Source organism: Scomber scombrus, chromosome 15, assembly GCF_963691925.1.
Source record: "Scomber scombrus chromosome 15, fScoSco1.1, whole genome shotgun sequence".
NCBI lineage: Eukaryota > Metazoa > Chordata > Actinopteri > Scombriformes > Scombridae > Scomber > Scomber scombrus.
Genome location: NC_084984.1, coordinates 23,491,224 through 23,509,175, shown reverse-complemented (window position 1 = coordinate 23,509,175; position 17,952 = coordinate 23,491,224). Strand labels below are relative to the sequence as shown.

General features: G+C 37.6%; 1 protein-coding gene across 1 annotated transcript in view; it reads left to right on the top strand.

The window, feature by feature from the left end:
* adamts6 (ADAM metallopeptidase with thrombospondin type 1 motif, 6) overlaps positions 1-17,952 on the top strand; it is a 69,380-nt gene that overhangs the window by 37,668 nt on the left and 13,760 nt on the right. The window contains exons 13-18 of the mRNA XM_062434481.1: positions 591-654; positions 6,007-6,109; positions 8,166-8,299; positions 13,616-13,739; positions 14,422-14,502; positions 17,126-17,289. Of these exons, the coding sequence (XP_062290465.1) occupies positions 591-654; positions 6,007-6,109; positions 8,166-8,299; positions 13,616-13,739; positions 14,422-14,502; positions 17,126-17,289 (670 nt within the window). The remainder of the gene's footprint in view (positions 1-590; positions 655-6,006; positions 6,110-8,165; positions 8,300-13,615; positions 13,740-14,421; positions 14,503-17,125; positions 17,290-17,952) is intronic.

Sequence of the window (17,952 nt, the reverse complement as noted above, 5' to 3'; positions counted from 1 at the left end):
GGAAGAGGAGAAGGCAACGGCATAATGTGGAACACCTGTGTAAGGTGATGCTGCCTCTCAGTCTCAGGCATCAGTGCAGAGAGGAGGGAGGCAGAGAAAACACAGGCAGCACAGCCTCTTCACATTTATTACACAGCCTGTCTCGCAGTTTTTTTGCAATGAAGTGGAAAGAGTCGTGTGTTGGAAAGGAAAGCTAATGAAGGTGAGAAGAAGGGAAAAGGTGATAAGAGAAGAAAAATAAATCCTTTAGAGATGTAGTAGATGTGCAGTGAAGAGTAGACAAGAAAAAAAAGAAAAAGATCGTTCTGAGGTTACAGACTTTTGTCTCTGTCCCAAATCTAAATGTCATGACACACTTAAAAAGCTCTAAGAGCATGAATGAATCATTGGCACACGCACGCAGCCACACAAACACACTTTGGCTTCTGGCAGAGAATTTTTGAGACCTGTTTCACCAAACCCTTCTCAATGTACTCACTACATCCCAAAGATTATTAGTTTGAAGGATTTGTTATTGTAATTGATGGTGCTTGATGTGATGTGTTGGAAGTCTCCACTCATTTCTTACTCTTCTCTCCTGTGTCTCTCAGCCCTTCTGGAGGAGGAAAATACTGTCTTGGAGAGAGGAAACGCTACAGATCCTGTAACACCGACGTGAGTTTCTTCATTTAATCGCTTTTGCTTTGTCCAGCTTAAATTACACCGCTGTTTTTGTCTACTTCAGCGTACATATTTGAGCCATAAATCACTTTTGCTTTGTTCTCTTTTGAGTAAAAAAAACAGAGAGGCAATTGGAGAAGATCTACTGTTGCATTATTTGGATAAAATACAGTTTCATTATCTGCTTACGTGGCTGGAGTTCTTATTTCAATACAGTAAATCAAATCTTCATAAAGAAATAACATGTAGTTTTATCATAGGCTGAGACAGTCACACTGAGCCTGATTGCATCCTGATACACAACTCAACATAAACCTACATTAACTTTCCTACTAAAGTCTCCTTATCTAATTTACAAACATGAATACTAGCACAAAAGTGCACCGTGAACATCAGTAAGCAGGCTAGATAGCTAATTAGCACATTAAACAGCATGTAAATGTAGTGACATGGCGTCAGATAATGACCACACTTCCTGGGACGGTCTTTAAGCAATTTATTTCCCATCCAGCAGCAACAGCAGTGGTTTCTCTTTCCTAATTTCCTGGGTATAGAACAGTGTATAAAACTATTTATTTCCTTACATTTACATCTTTCCCTTTACATGAACGATAATAAAATCCTGACGTCCTCAAACGAGTACTTCCTGATTAGCTGTGTAGTAGCTTGTTGCTATTGCTAAAATTAGTCAAATTTCTATATCAGCGTATAAAACTCCAAATATTATTAAGCATAAATAAAGTTTCAACCATAACATTTGATAACTTTTGTACCTGGTCCACTTTTATCTGGGGATCGGCTGTTGATTGACTTGGCCAAGATGCCTGCCATCTGTTTTTTGCACAGATTTTTACATTGTATTGTGATTTTGCAACCACTAGGTGGCACAAAAAAGTGTTAACGAACGAGGACAACAGGTCCAAGTTATGCAAAATGAAGTATAAGGTCCAGCAAACCCAAAATGTAATGTCCCGATATGAGGACGCAGGGTCGCAGGAGGTTAAGGAACATAGGAAACATGGACATCGGACAGCGGAAACAGCCGTTAGTTTACCTTGTTCTGTACTTTGTAACACTGGCAGTCGGCCAGCTGCTGTCAATCAAACACAGACACCGACACGCTCCCCCAATCCGCCTGAGACAAAAAGGATAATATTCTTCGCTTTAATAATAGGAAACTACTAATAATACATTTAAAAACATGTTGACATCATCTTTTGAGTGCAAAGATGGATGATTAGATGTGATTTCCCAGTTGGACTTGAAACTAAACTATCCTCTTTATGGATGCTCTGCTCTGGTTTGTAAAGGGACTGAGATAGTCGAGGCATTGTGAGGTGGGAATGCTAATCCGCCTCTTCGCCGCTCCGCATTTCTCCTGTTATCTTAGGAACGGCTTTACAAGGAGCCCGTCAGCTAGCAGCAGCATCACATCGCCTTTAAGCTTTCTGACACGTTTTCTTCCTGGAACACAGGACAGACGATGATAAAAAACACACAGGCAGTGATTCAATATTCCCTTTGGTAACTTTGGGTTTATTCGACTCTTTGTCACTTTATAGTTCATTTATTGTTTGTGACATTTCACTTGAGTCAGTGTTGATGACAGTTTCACAGTGTATTGCATGAAAAGCAATTCACAGAAATTTTTTTTTGGGGTCTGGAGCAATGCTTTAAATAAATATTTAACATGGCTGCACGTCGAGATCTCAGTTCAACTATGTGTAGGTGGCCTTTTTTTCACAAGGTGAAAATTGAAATAGTTAGGGCCCTGGTGGACATTCAACCGCAAGTCTTAAAAATAACAGCTGAGAGCAAGCACTGAGTGTTTTCTTTGGAAAACAAACAACATCCCTAACCGCTATTTCATCACACTGTGACCACACCTTGTCCAGGGAAAATGTGTGTGTGTGTGTGTGCACCAGATGTCAAATCCTGACACACTTACATGCATAAATTGATGTTTATATCCCAACTATTTTTACATTGATTAGTGGTCAGATAGTTATTAACAGTGCCTTCCCTCCCTTCCTGTTGCTACTACATTTGTCCTTTGGGAGGTTACTTTATATTATAAGACTGTTTCCATTACTATAATCCTTCATGTCAGAGCTGTGGAAGAAGGAATCATCTTCTGATTGGAGGCAAGAGCGTCAGGCTCAGAAAGAGACAGGTATGCAGGTTGTAGCTGAAATTAAAGGGGCACTTCAGCAATTTAATATTATGCTTGGAGACTTGTGAGAGACAGATTTAAAAGTTTATAGCCACACTAGGAGCTCCGTGAGGCTGAACTAGCACTTACCGAGCTAACATCAGGCAGCTCAGAAGGTAGAGCAGTCGTCCACCAATTGGAAGATGGTTTGATTCCCAGCTCCTCCAGTCCACATGTCGATGTATCCTTGGACAAGATAGATACTATGAATGTGTGTGAATGTTGTTCTCCATCTGATAGGCAGGTTGGCACCTTGTGTGGTCACCCCTGCCATCAGTGTATGAATGTGTGAATGGGTGAGTGTGATTTGTAGCGTAAAAGTGCTTTGAATGGGCAAAAAGACTAGAAAAGCTCTACATAAGTACAGTCTATTAACATCAACATGCTCACAGTGACAATGCTAACATGCTGTTGTTTAGCAGGTGTAACGTTTACCATGGTTGCAATCTTAGTTTCGCATTAGCACATGGTAAATATTAGTTTTAGTGTTATACAGTAGCTGAAATATGCTCTAAAATATAATCTTAATGTGAAGAGGTGTTGTCAAAGGCTTCATTGAACACGACTCAGGCTAATTGAAGTCACACATTTCAAACCAATCAGAGAAGGCCTAAGTCAGAGGTGGGATCTAACAGCTGCCAATCAATATGTAAACACACTTCTGGTATACTAGTCCTCTCTTATTAGCTGCTAGAAGATGTTGCAATGGCTTAAACACAGGTTAGCAAGCTTCTGATACCTGCTTTAGTTAATCAGTTAATCAAGCAGCTCTGTTATATCCTTTTCCCTGAGTGATAAATCAATACATTCAGCGTGCATGACCATAAACCGGATCAAAAACCATAGGATTAGGCCTGATTGAGGCTTGATGATCATACTAGATGAAACGTTTAAGAGATCACCCAAATCATCCTGATGGGAACAAGCATGTTTGTATAAAAGTTTATGGCTAGTCATTACTCATTCGTCTTGACATTTCACTCAAAACCACAAATGTCATCCTTTCATGGTGGCTCTGGAGGAAAAGTAAGTTAGTCACCAAAGTCTGAAGGCATCATCATCATCGTCATCTTCCATTATGAATGTCCACACATGATTTCTTTTCCGATCAAGTCAGTAGATGTTTAAGATTTTAGAGTCTGGACCAAAAGCGGTGGATTGGCTAACCGATAATGGCAACCCTAAAGCCACATGACTGCTGGTGTGGATGAAAAATTAAAGGTCAAAAGAAGCAGTAGAGGCTGAGGTATCCAGAGTTTAAGAGCCTTAGTTTGGTTTTTAAGCTTCAAAAAATGCTGCATACTCAATGGAATCTTTCATTAGACCCCCTTTTGCATGGTATAGTACAGTAAATACCCATGTCTGTCAAACTTTAGTCCCTTAGTTTTTGGTTTTTCTCCACTCTCTCAAACTGAGATTACTCAAGTGATGTCATGAACATTTCCCTTTAGCACAGTTTGGAGTCATGCTGGTGTTGAAACTTTAATATCGTGTGTAGTTGTGATAAATGGGTTTATTCATTGACGAACAAAACACCAAATATTCACTTGTTACAGCTTGGATTGTTGTCTGGGGAGGAGAAAAAGCATTTTAAGATCACTTTTACCTCTGGAAAACTGACTTGTTTATAAGTTTCTCTCTTTTTTTAGACATTTTATTGACTGAATGATTAATCCATTAGTTTAAAAAAATCATCTGATCGATCAATAAGGAAAATAATCCTTGCTTTTCAGCCCCGTTTTTCACTTTCAAAAACACGTGTTAGCACATGTAAATCTCATTTGGCCCTGCGCTGTCATTTCAACACACACTTGTAATAATATTATTCTGTCTCTTCGGACTCAATCTGCATGTTTGATGTGCAGGTTTTAAGCTGCCATATTGGAAAAAACACTTGAGTGGTCATGAAAGTGGCTCGGCCTCCCCATGGCCAGCTCCGACATGGAACACTTTCAGCATGTGAAATACAGCTTTGACTCAAGAGCTTTTATTTGTCCATGGGGAGAGTGTTTTGGGAGTTTCTAAGGACCTTTTCACACCAATAAAGTATTTCTTTCCACCTTTTTTCTCCTCTTACTGGAGCAACGTCTAAACGCAGAGTTAGAAGTGCCATCACAGATAAGTCTATCCAGAATCAGAACCAGGTCTCGCACCAGCCTGCGCCACGCTGTTTTTTTTTACCTCCTCTGGCTGTGTTTATGTTTCTAATTACCCAGCCAAAGAAGTGCTTCATTATCCATCATAAATCCACACATGAAAACAGCGATCGCTCCAAATGCAAAACACACTGTTCTCAATTAGGAATTCCAAGAAATAAGTCTGTTTTAGTGTCTGAAAATAAAATGTGACATCTCATACGGGGTTTGTCCAGTTTTTAATAATGATGTTGTCTGTGCGAATAAAAACTTCACAGAGAAAAGAAATAGTCTTAGCAGATAATTCACTGACTTATATAGTAACAATATGCTACCCTGCATCGGTGATCTCAAGTTATTAAAAGTCTGCTCAGCACCAATATGTTTGAAGGTGTAAAGGATGGGTTCGAAATTTTTTTTCAAGTTTTCAAGATTCAAGAATCAAGTGACTGTTGATTCGAAGACTCTTTACTCTGCAACATCAATGCAGTTACTTACTTACATTTTAACTAGACAATCCTTTTTGTCATTAACAAGAAAAGATAACAGCAATGGACTCTTGGGCTCTTCATAATGTGTGTGTGATTATCCATGATTAGTAAAGCATACAACGAGAGGAAAACAGTGACTGAAATATAAAAGAGAAAAGACAGACAAAACAACAGCTGTGTTTCATATTTCAATAAATATATTTTTTCCATTTAATCCTTCTTGCAATCTATAAATTATGTCTACTAGCAATGCCTTAGTAGAAAAGTCTTTGTAACTCATAGATGTCTTTAACCATTTTAAGACAAGCAAGTTTCAATAGTCTGTTAATTGATATTTTATATTTGATATTGGATGGATATAAATGAAAGCCAGTGGACGCTTGGAGCAGCAGCCTAGTTTAATCATCGATTCATGCTTTTCTATAAGTGGTTACGTAATGCAATAACACTGGTATGGTCATTTTTAAATGTGTCAAATTGTAAACATTTTTGTCTCCTCTTGTTACAGGCCTGTCCCGCAGGATCTCGTGACTTCCGAGAGAAGCAGTGCGCCGATTTTGACAGCATGCCTTTCCGTGGGAAGTACTACAACTGGAAGCCTTACACAGGTGGTGAGTTCAGGACTTTGTTGTTGCTGCTATTAGTAAAGTCTGTGTGTGCGAGTTTTATAGTAACTACTAGCTGGTTATGCAATTAGTGATTTTCTCTAAATCAGGCTGTACTATTAACACCTGAGGAATGTCTTAACTAATAAAGACTTTAGTAATGTGTAAACTAGCCAACAAAAAAGTAGTAAACAGTGTAAATATGATGTCATTTTAACATCATGAGCTGAAAGCTGTCATTTTTCATTATGCACTTTCATACACAAGAAAACATTTAAATATTGTTTCCCTTAGAAGACAACAACAACAAAAATAGTGTAAGAAAAAGAAAACAGTAATCTAAAATAAAAAAGGAGCAAATCTATACATTAAAATACATTAAAATGAGCTACTAATTCAATGTAAAGGTAGTAATTAGTTTTATCTATGTGTGAATACATGGAGAAGTCTGTGAATGAGTAAGAAATATCCATAAATGCTAATTTAACCACAGCTAGCTGAAATTATTAGTCTGTTTTTAGTCACATTTTGTAATTTGAGGTTATATTGTTGTAAAATGTCATTTAAAACCTGTCCAGTTTACATCATTATTGAATAAGATTGTGATTGTCAGGTGTGATGTGTATGACTGTATATTCTATGCATTATATTTTTTATATTGTGTCTTAGTTTTTTCTGTTGGTTCTGTTCAAGCTCTCATAGCTTTCATAGGAATGATTGGGCACCATGAACTTAATGAACTAATACATCCATGGTTCAGTTAGTTTCACCTGGCAGCTAGTGAGTATAAATATTAAGTCATTAGTAAACTTTATGTAAGAAGTAGTTTGTGTGTTGCAACTCATTTAGATTCAGGTATTTTAGTAGTGATGCGTAAATATCCCTTTAAGATAGCCAAACAGTGTTTTTAGCGTTTTATGCATCTGATATTAATATTCTGACACAAATTCAACCAATTCTCCGAGAGCCAGATTGTTCAATATTCAAGTAACTAATCAGGCATCATGAGACACTTTAAACATCAGCTGATCTGGTTGAAATTCAGCTTGAATTAACAGAATGAGACGACTAGTTCTGGGCTCAAATCTGGCTTCATCTTTTACAGTGTCTGCCCAGTTTTAATAAACACGTTTAAATGTATAAATAGGGTTAAATTGGATATTACGAGAAGCAGTTACGGCCAGCTCCAGAATATTTCAAACATCCATCTCTTCTTTATTCGTGCACCGAGCTGTAAAAAACCTTCCTGTGATCCTTTCTGCGTCACAGATGACTGCAGGCCCGGCCCGTTCTGTTTTGTGTACTCAGTTAACACCAACAGCGGGAAGGACTCCTCGATCGGCGGAGAATTTTTTCGGATTCCTTTACTCTGCGCTGTGTTTTGATTTTTTTAGATTTTTTGACAGACATCCTGACACATCTCATGTCAAGAGAGTCTCCCAGAACGAGAACCGGGGGCTCATTCTTTTGGTCTATTCTGGATCACCACTATCTGACCGAGCTGGGAGTGCTATTGTACTATCACAGCTATTGGCAGGAGTTTAGGAGTGCAGGCCTTGTGTCATCCCCCCCCCCCCCAAACCCCCCCGAGCTCTTTCCTTGATGTCCGCAGATCATGGAAAATATCCACTTAACTGAAAACACAAATAGCTTCAAAGATAAAAGTTCGAAGCATGTAAACACAGCTTTTATTTTCTTTTTTTTATAAGATGGAAGAGTTTAAAGTTTGATCTATTTTTTTTTTTCACGAGGGTCTGTTTTGTCAAATCCATCACCTCCCCGATTTACAGGGCTGTGCAGGCTGGGAGCCGTCATGTAAAAACAGCCAGATAACCTGCGTGGTGTGTGTGGATGTCAGTGTAATTGTTGTTGGCAGGCGGCGACGTCTCCGCTGGTGTCGGCGTTTTCCTCCGCATGATTATTATTATTATTATTATTATTACCACGACTCTAAAGAAGATCCCAGAGCTGGCTGCAGGTCTCTATGTGTTGGTTATACTTTATCTTTTGAGTTGTTCTGTTAAGGCTGAACTTGTGTCTGTGTGTCTTCTGTTTAACGCAGGTGGTGTTAAACCCTGTGCGCTGAACTGCTTGGCGGAGGGATACAACTTCTACACGGAGCGCTCTCCTGCAGTCATAGATGGTACTCGATGTCAGGCCGACTCTCTGGACATCTGCATCAATGGAGAGTGTAAGGTAAGGGAGTACCGCCTGGTTATACGTGATCTTTAGGTTATTCAGCTTAGTCATACATGATGTTTAGGTGATTTAAAAGCACAAATCCACTTTATCCACGTTATGAATGATTTACAGCATTGAGCTACTACAAAAATACTTCAGTTTATTACAACTTTGGTTTAATTTTTGATATCGCAATGGTGAAATCACTATAAATAGATCCAATGGGGCAACAAGCATGAGCGGTCAGTGTCTGTCTGACAGTTTTTTAAGTCCCATTAACTGATCTCAATAAGTGTGACAAGTAATTTAACCATAAACTTTACAAGCGATGGCCTGAACTGTGAAAGTTATTATCAGCTGTAGTTTCCTCTTTAATCACCAGCCTGCTAAAATAAGTGAAAGCTAAAAAACTAAAAAGGCACAAACAATGTTTAATTTCATAAAGTGTGACTTAAAAAATGAATGAAAATCAGTGACGAGTACTTATCTTAAATTTAAATCATTAACTCAAGGTCCACTAACTTTAGCTTTTTGCACAGAACTTTCAGCTGCATCTCTCCGTCATCCTCAGCCGATAGAGTTATAATGGAGTTAACACCTGCAGTCATGTGACCAAAGTTCATAGCCAGGTCATGTGACGACTTAGTAAATCCCACGTGCAGAGGAAGACAGTGAGATGTGGATGAAAGCTCTGGAAACAACAGTGAATTAGATGTTTTGTCATCTGTCAAACTGCTGCTAGGAAGGTCAATAATGAACTTTTAAGAAAAATGTTAAATATTGAAGATGGTGCAAGAGTGGCAGCCTGTTTTTTTCCCCTTTGGTTTGACTTTCTTATTCTTTTTTATATCTTTTTTTATTATTAGCGTACTTACTTATTATTTATTGTTCTTTTCTCTTTCTATTGATGCTCTTTCTATCTTTACTGTCCACTTTGCTGCTGCAATAATGCAAATTTCCCCACTGTGGGACTAATAAAGGGATATCTTATCTTATAGCTTTTCATACAGATACTGATCAGCCATAAAGCACATATTGGATGCCCCAGTTTATAGGAAATGATTATATATAAAAATATAGAGGCTAAAGAGATGCATAACACATAAATAATGAATAAAAGACATAAATATGTGATTAATCCTGTTCCATTAAGGCAAATTCACAGCATTTGAAATGACATTGACGTTATAGTTGGCACTGTGCCAAATTGAATACAGTATTATGACTAATTTACATGTTAAATGCGATCGATAAAAGTCAAGCATCTCCCTTTAAATAAAACACTGACACATCACAACATGACATTATAACCTCACTTGGCTCTTGTGTAACTCTGTGTGTGACAGTTGTGTGATATTTTTGTCTCAGTCCTCAGAGTCCAATTGCAGCAAAGTTACACTTCGGCTTCACATTTGCTGACCGTGCAGAGAGAGTTTCCTCAGCTTCTGTGCCAGTTTTTACTTTTTTATTTTTATCTCTGACAGCACAGTTTGCGAGATACTGATTGCGTAAACACGACTGCCAAAAGCACAAAAAAACCGCACCATTCTCCAGCGAAGAACAATCAGGCCCCTTTTGAGTTGCTGATTGTGATCGAATGACTGGCATTGCTCTTTTCTTTTTTTTACTCTTATCGGGCCTCTGCAGACTCGACCACGATTGTTTTGAGATAAATAAAACACACACACACACACACACAAAAAAAGAAAGAAAAAAAAATCATTGTTTTGACTCAATAATGATTTTATACTGTATATATTTGAAAATGCTGATTTAATAACAAGGCAAAATAACATTTTATTGAAAAGGGGGTTGGCATTTGGTGCTGTCTTTGTTTTCATGAGCGTAAATCATTTTTGTACAGTGTGTGTGTGTGTGTGTGTGTGTGTATGTGTGTGTGTGTGTGTGTGTGTGTGTGTGTGTGTGTGTGTGTGTGTGTGTGTGTGTATCTGAAATGCAGCTGAAATAACTTCTTGGTTCCTCGCTCTAAGTATTTGCTTTGACTTCCACCTGACCATAAGATTTGATTCCTGTTTGGCATGAAACAGCAGCGTACATGCCCACAACATTACTCTGATTCTAAAATATATACATTTTTTTAAAAAGCAACATGATGTGTGTTTTAATGGGAAGAGATTTCTAAGAGGTGGAATATTCTCTACCAAAGGAGCATTACAGGTTTATTTCCAGTCTGAATCCAGCATGTCTTTTTATTTGGGAGGCTGGCTCTCTGGGTTCACTGCCACACTGTGATAAATCTCTGGAACACTGTCTGCTTGGAAAGCTCTCAGAAACACTCAAAACTGCTATGCTGTGCACATGTGCTGCAGAGAGAGAGAGAGAGAGAGAGAGAGAGAGAGAGAGAGAGAGAGGGAGAGAGGGAGAGATAACAAAAAACAGAGAGAGCGGAGGGATAGTGATAAAGAGGAGAAAGAAACCAGGGAGATGCAGAGGAGGAGTGGAAGTGTTGGTGACGACAATAATCCTCCAGGTTTTATTGTCACACTGTATTAACGCACAGTTGATAAAGCTGTTATGAGACAGTTTGGAAATGTGTTAGAAGTCACTTTGTATTTACTATGTAGTGCATCACTTTTTCTGGCCAACACTTTAAGTGTCCAAACTCAGACATACGGGCCTAATAATTCCCACAATAGAAGAAAAAACAGGTGACAGTCTATTGCATGTGCATTATTTTATGATAACTACCCCATAATGACAAGTGTTACGTTTTATAAATGCAAAAAGAGTAAAGTACAGATTAACTCTTGAGTGTCTATAATGTAGGGAGTAATGAACAAGTGAACAAGGGAGGAATTCAAGTTAATATTATTCAATTTGAACCATTTATTGTTTTTATACTTGTGTAAAACAAACATAGTCTTATCAGTAATCTATATATACTATATACATAATATACACTTTAAATGCATCAAATATCTCCTTATGAAATACTCAAAGTACAAAGTCTCACACAATGGGAATTATAAATGAGTCTGATGAACAAATGCTGTTGGAGATTACCTTTAAAACAACTATTTAAGATCAAGAGAATAATTCCACCCTCACAGTACTGTAAAAAATGCTAATTAGTCAGTTAAGAACTTGAGTAAATTTACTTTAAAGTTACTTTCCAATCCATATTTACTACATAGTGCTTCACATTTACTGTCCACCACCTTATTTATTATAATAATAAAATGAATGCTTAACATTGTGGCCATAACTTAACCTACAGCATCAGACATATGCTTTTACTCACTATTTCTATTAATTATATGTTGTTTTATAGTTCATAATGTAATGTTTAGTTTAATATTACTCTTTACTCTTTTCTTTTTTGTTGTTGACTACACATAAAACACTAGCCTCTCATCTAACTCTGACACATTTTCATTGCAGTGTGAACTTAAAGTGTTGATTGTTGTGTGCTGTCCCTGCCAAATAAACCTTACATAATAAATAATAATGATCATTTACACAATCAAATAAAAAGGTGACAGTCCAGTGCATTTAACTTTCTGATAACAATCTTACAATGCAAGGCCATTTGTTTGCTGCAGAGTAACTTTTGAGTGTCTATAATGTAGGGAGCAATGAGCGAGTAAAGAAAGGACAGATTCAAGTTTGCTAACATTTGCCAATACTAAAATTCAATTTAAGTTTATTGCTGTTACGCTTGTGTAAAACAAAACATATGCTGTGTCTCAAATAGTGTACTTCTAGACTTACACTTAATATTTTGAGTTCATTCACACTGAGAAGTATGGAAAAATGTAGTATATTTATATTTATATTGTTTTTATACCTGTGTAAAACAAAACATAGCCTTGTCATTAATCGATATATACTATATAAATAAAATGTGCTTTAAATATATAAAATATTTCCCTATAAAGTGGACTGAAAGTTTAAAGTCTCACAAAATGGAAATTATAAAGTAGTCTGATGAACAAATCTTCATCAAACTCCATCTGCTGTTGGAGATTACCTTTTAAAAACAACAAGAGTATAATGCCTCCCTCACAGTGCTTTAAATGTTAATTAGTAAGTTAAGCACTTGAGTAAATTTACTTTAAAGTTACTTTCCAGTCCTGCTGGTTTGAATCCCCACATACAGTAGAGGCCTGTGATTGTATGGGATTGTATGACTGCTGTATAAATAAAAAAGGAGGGCATTGTATTCTGGTGACTTCCTCTATAAACAAACAAGACAAATCCCTTCCCCCCCTCCCAAAAAACAAAAAATCTCCCCCACCAGTGCCAGTCAGTCCTTTTTTTTTTTCTTTTTTAAAGGGGACATATCATGCTTTTTGTGTGTTTCCTGTTATTTTTATACTGTTATGATGTCGGATGTCTTTGTTTTTATGAGGTAAAAGTTTGTAAAAATGCTGCCTTCAAGTCAAAATCAAGGGCTTCAGTCTGCTCTGAATGTTTCATTTGTAAAGTTACCTCTACTTCCTCCTCATGATGACGTCACATTGTATTTGTTCACACATACAATAACATATAAACACACCAACAATCGCCCATATCGTAGTATTTGTCTCTAACGTTGTTCACTGGCATGTTTTGGATCGGATTCAAGCACGAGAAGTTTATATTTTGAGTAAAATACGAGGGGAAAAAAGAGAAATTCGACTACTTTAGTTGGTTTTTGTAGCCTCTGGAGAGTGGGCTCATTAGGAGGAGGGGGGGGGGGGGGGCTTAAAGAGACAGGAGCAAAAACGGCTTGTTTCAGACAGAGGCTGAGCTGCTCAACCAAAATCTATTTATCCCATTTAACTTTTTGGGCAATCTTTACCACTTGTATGAGGTATGTAATGCAAAAATAGACCATCCGATTGCACTATGGTTGCTATAGATACAGGTCGTGCTAGTGTATAAACGAAGAAAAACACAAATTTAACATGTTTTTAAAAAAGTTTGAGGTCCCTAGAGGTCTGTAAAACATAAAATTTAGGGTCAATTAGAAAGAAAATCCATGTTTTATGTTGTCATGGCCTCAAAGAGGTAGGAAAAGCAAAGAAAAGATTTTTTAAATAGCACTTTCTTGGTGTGACCTACAAAGGGATAAAGGGCCAGAATAAGATAAATTAGTTGTTTTTAACTTTAAATCATGCAAAGCTATTCAAGTAGAGCCCCAGGAACATGAATATAATGAATATATAGCTATAAATATGCCCTTTAAAGACCTTTTAAAGCCTGTGTTCTGACCTCTGACCTCAGGAGATTTGTGATAATCTCTTATTTTGGTGCTAAATAACTCACATGTTAAATCCTCACTCTTACTCATTAACTCTCCGGCTTTGTTTGTTAAACCTTTTAAAGCACGTGGGCTGTGACAACATCCTGGGGTCTGACGCTAAAGAAGATCGCTGCCGTGTGTGCGGAGGGGACGGCAGCACCTGCGAGGCCACGGAGGGACTCTTCAACGAGTCTCTACCCAGAGGAGGTAAAAACAGGACTCCAGGCGCTGCAACATTTCCATTAGATCTTCATTCATATTAAGCAGCTTTCAAGGCTTTTCTTTTTATTCATTCAGTATGAAACGGATGAGTGGAGATAGTGTGTTTTGGTTTGATGACCACATGTGACACATTTTTATAGTCACTGTGGAGAAAGTTTGTGTAACTCATCGTTTGTCCAACTCATCTCCGAAGCTAGGAAGATAATCTTGTGCCTTTTTTTAGCATATGTTTTTAGCTATTTAGTATCACGTAAGAATATAGAACAAAAACCTAATATTTATGCCGTTAATTACATCATCGAGTGAGGAAATCAGCGGTAGAGATAGGGGCTTGGTGTTGGCTGTAGCCCGATGTCGTCTATAGAGAGCTGGAGAGAGACAGAAAACATATTTCTCCTTCTATGGTATGGCTAGTAAACCATCTAAAAATACTGTGTGTGCATGTGTGTGTGTGTGTGTGTGTGTGTGTGTGACTGTTAAGAAAAAGGAGGGGATTGCTTTGTCCTCCTGTAGGATTTGCTTTGTCCTTTTTGGGTGATTTGGAATTTATTCTATATGTGTTCCTACCTACGTAACACGATACCGTCTGTAGCTTTCTGTCTTTTCTGTGATGTCTCATTGAGTGGGAGAAACACCGCCATAATGATGCATGTCCTTCTCTTTCCAGGCTACATGGAGGTGGTTCAGATCCCAAAAGGCTCGGTTCACATCGAGATCAAAGAAATTGCCATGTCGAAGAATTACATTGGTAAGCCGTGGCCTCGAGAAGATCAAGTCACACTTATAATTAGACTATTTTTATTAGTTGCACTAATAAGAAGCTCCCCTAGAGGATGAAACCTACTAATTTTAGTGATTATTTGTCTTTTCATCTGGTGGCAGCATGAGTCATTTTTTGGTTTAGTTTATTTTAACAGGTCCTGTAATTTTTAAGTCATTTCCTGGAAATTTTCTGTGTAATTTACAAGCATTTAACAGTTAATTTTGGTACATTTTATAGAAAGGTTGGTGCAATTTGGTACAAATTAGAAGAAAAACAGCTTGTTTAGTTGGTAAGTACATAGTAGTCTTATCAAAAATCTGATATAACTGAGATAAAATACTTAGTTTTCATCACATAGTTATGTATAAAACAATATATTAGCATATTAGGTTGCTTCTTAAAAACTAATTGATGAGGTAAGTTCCCAAAAACTGTATTTTCTGTCTGTTAAAGAGTTGATGAGAAAAATAATTAAGGATTTTTGGATATCATAAACTACATATGACCCAAATATGACTTACCAGCTAAATCAACTTCAAATTAACCATTAAATGCCTGAAAATTACTCACTTTCCAGGAAATTAGAGTAACATTAAGGGACCTGTAAAATAAAGTTGTAACTTTTTTACTATAATAGCTCAACAACTATTGGATTAGATTGCCATGATGACTCTTTACAGGCGTTCATTGTCTCCAGAGGATACATTTTAATGACTTTGTTGATCACCTGACTTTTCATTTAGCACCAAAAGCAGGAAAATGTGGGACTTATCAAGAGAAATATCTCAACATCTACCAAATGTGTTGGCACATCATTTTCTATTCTAATTTGACTCTCATGGTTCTCAGAGGATGAATCTTAATAAGTTTGGTGATTCCCTGACCTTTCATCTAGAAACACCATGAGGTTGACATTTGTGGTTTTTAAATGTCAGGATTCCCCGTCAGGATGAAGTGTAATATAACTGTGATAATCCCTTAAATTTTCATCTATTGCTATCATCAAGTAAGAATTTTACTTTGGTTTATGACCAGATAGATGCAAAACTAATGACATTCCCATCAGCCTCAGCTGCAGTTTGTTTTTAGCGGTAATGTCAGCATGCTAAAATGCTTAACTGAGAAGGTGAACATTGTAAAAACTAAACCTGCTAAACATCAGCATGTTTAACATTGTCATTGTGAGCATGTGAGTTTGCTGACATCTGCATTTAGCTCAAAGGAACTTCTGTGCCTCACAGGGCTGCTGGCACAGCTCTAGTTTCTTGTAGAGTCTTGTTTTCGTATCAGTCCATCAAAATTCACCACAGTGTGATGAATTGGCAATTTACATTTACATGAAACTGTTTCACATTATCTGTTCTGTTCTATGTCAACCACATTTCCAGGGATTTCTTTGTGTCTTTGTCGAGAGAAAATTAGAATATGCCTTTTGTTTTATCTCCTGTTGCTTAATGTGAAGCTATAAAACAGCGTCTGTTAAAAAAAAAAAAACTTGAATTTTTGCACGTGTGTTGGCCGTCTTGGCACCAGACTCATCCGCTCCGTTCCAGACTAAACAAAAACTATTTGCAAGTTGCACTGGCAGCATCAGAACCAAAACAATCAAACAACGGGATTCAATTAAGCCCGTTCTGTATCTTTTCATTAACAAGAGAAAGACATGTGACAGCGTGTTGAATTTATAGCGGATGGTGTTGATGGAGGGCTTAAGTTACACTTTGAACCACAGAGCTGCGTCAGATTTATAGGGCCGTGGTGACAGCTGCCTGGTCCACCAGGATTATGGGGGATATGATGTCTATATATCAAAGTTTAAAGAGTGCAATTTCGGCTATTGTGTGGACCTGATCTCCCTTCCAAGCAATTTGTAACTTTGTTATGAATTTCATGTGTGACCCCGTTGATAAAGACAATATTTTTATTTTGTTGCATTGTCTGCGGCCTTGCTATTTAGGTCAGCAAAGTTTGCATTTTTTAATGTTTTATTAAAGCAAAAACTAAGTGAGAATACTTGTGAAGATGTATAAACACACTGTGCAAAATAACAAGATCACAATGCTCACAATCAGTGCCAGATGTCCCAAGCATGAATTTATGGAGAGGGGGGATTGTCTTATGTTAAAGAGGAGTAAACTATTGTTCGTTTAATCTGCGTAAATGCTGCAGAGGGGAATCTGCAGGCGTGGGCCAGAGAGACAGAATGGTTGGATCGTTTCTCCTCAATTTGGCCTCATTTCAGCGCAGAGAAAGTGGATATTTTCAGATCTGTTGTGCTTGGAGACCAACGTTTGTTTTGACAACCAGACAGAATGGTATTCATGAGATTCGTCCAGGCTTTCACCTGAAGTGTGTTTTCTTTCTCTTCCTAAATTAGACGTATGTACGTGTCGCTGCACGTGAATGTCCTCAGCCCGCAGAGTGTGTGCACAGGCACGTGTGTGCGTCTGTCAAGGGATAGAGAGTTGTCAGCGATGATGAAGATGAACAACGGCAGTGACATCACGGCAAATGATTGTCTCCACCTGTTGCCTCGGCTACCGTTCCTTGTCTGCTTTAGATTTCAGCTTTCTCAAAGTGTTTCTTGTTTCCTTCTGTGGGCGTTCAGCTTTGAAATCCGAAGGGGACGATTATTACATCAACGGAGCGTGGACCATCGACTGGCCCAGGAAGTTTGACATCGTAGGCACGGCCTTCCACTACAAGAGACCCTCGGATGAACCGGAGTCCTTAGAGGCCCTAGGAGCTACTACCGAAAACCTGGTTGTCATGGTAACACAAGACTTCTTTTGGTGTCATTTATCCAAAAGAGATTATTTTCAGTACTGATTAAACTACCAGTTATTTTCTCGATTTATTGAGATAGTAACTTCCTAGAGCCCCTTTGTGCCATCTTTAAATGTCTTGTTTAATCAGACCAAGAGTCCAAAACCCAAAGATGTTTGGTTCACTATCACAACACACAAAGAAAATCAGAAAATATGAACATTATGAAGCTGGAACCAGCCAAAGTTTGTAGTTATGAATGCTAGTAAATTTTTACTGAAGTGTTTTTACAATAATCCATCATGTCCACAGTTGTAAATGTTAATAAATTGTTAATAAATTTAATTTTGCAAAGGTCAATGAGACCATTGGAGGATCATCCTGATGAATTAAAAGCTAAAAAAACAAAGCAAACGTCTCAATAAAGGACCAAAAACAAATTTTTCACAACCTGGCAACACAAAAACTGTAGTTATGATTGACTTATAACTAATCTACAAACACTTAAGGTTTTTTTTCCATTAACAAACCAATGATTTATAACCTATACACACTCTACAAAGGACGACTTATTAGAGAGTGCTACTGCAGATCTGGAAGACTTCAATGATTGTAATTGGGAATACACCAGTTGATAATAGTTGTAGAAATGATCAAAATTTTACCCTG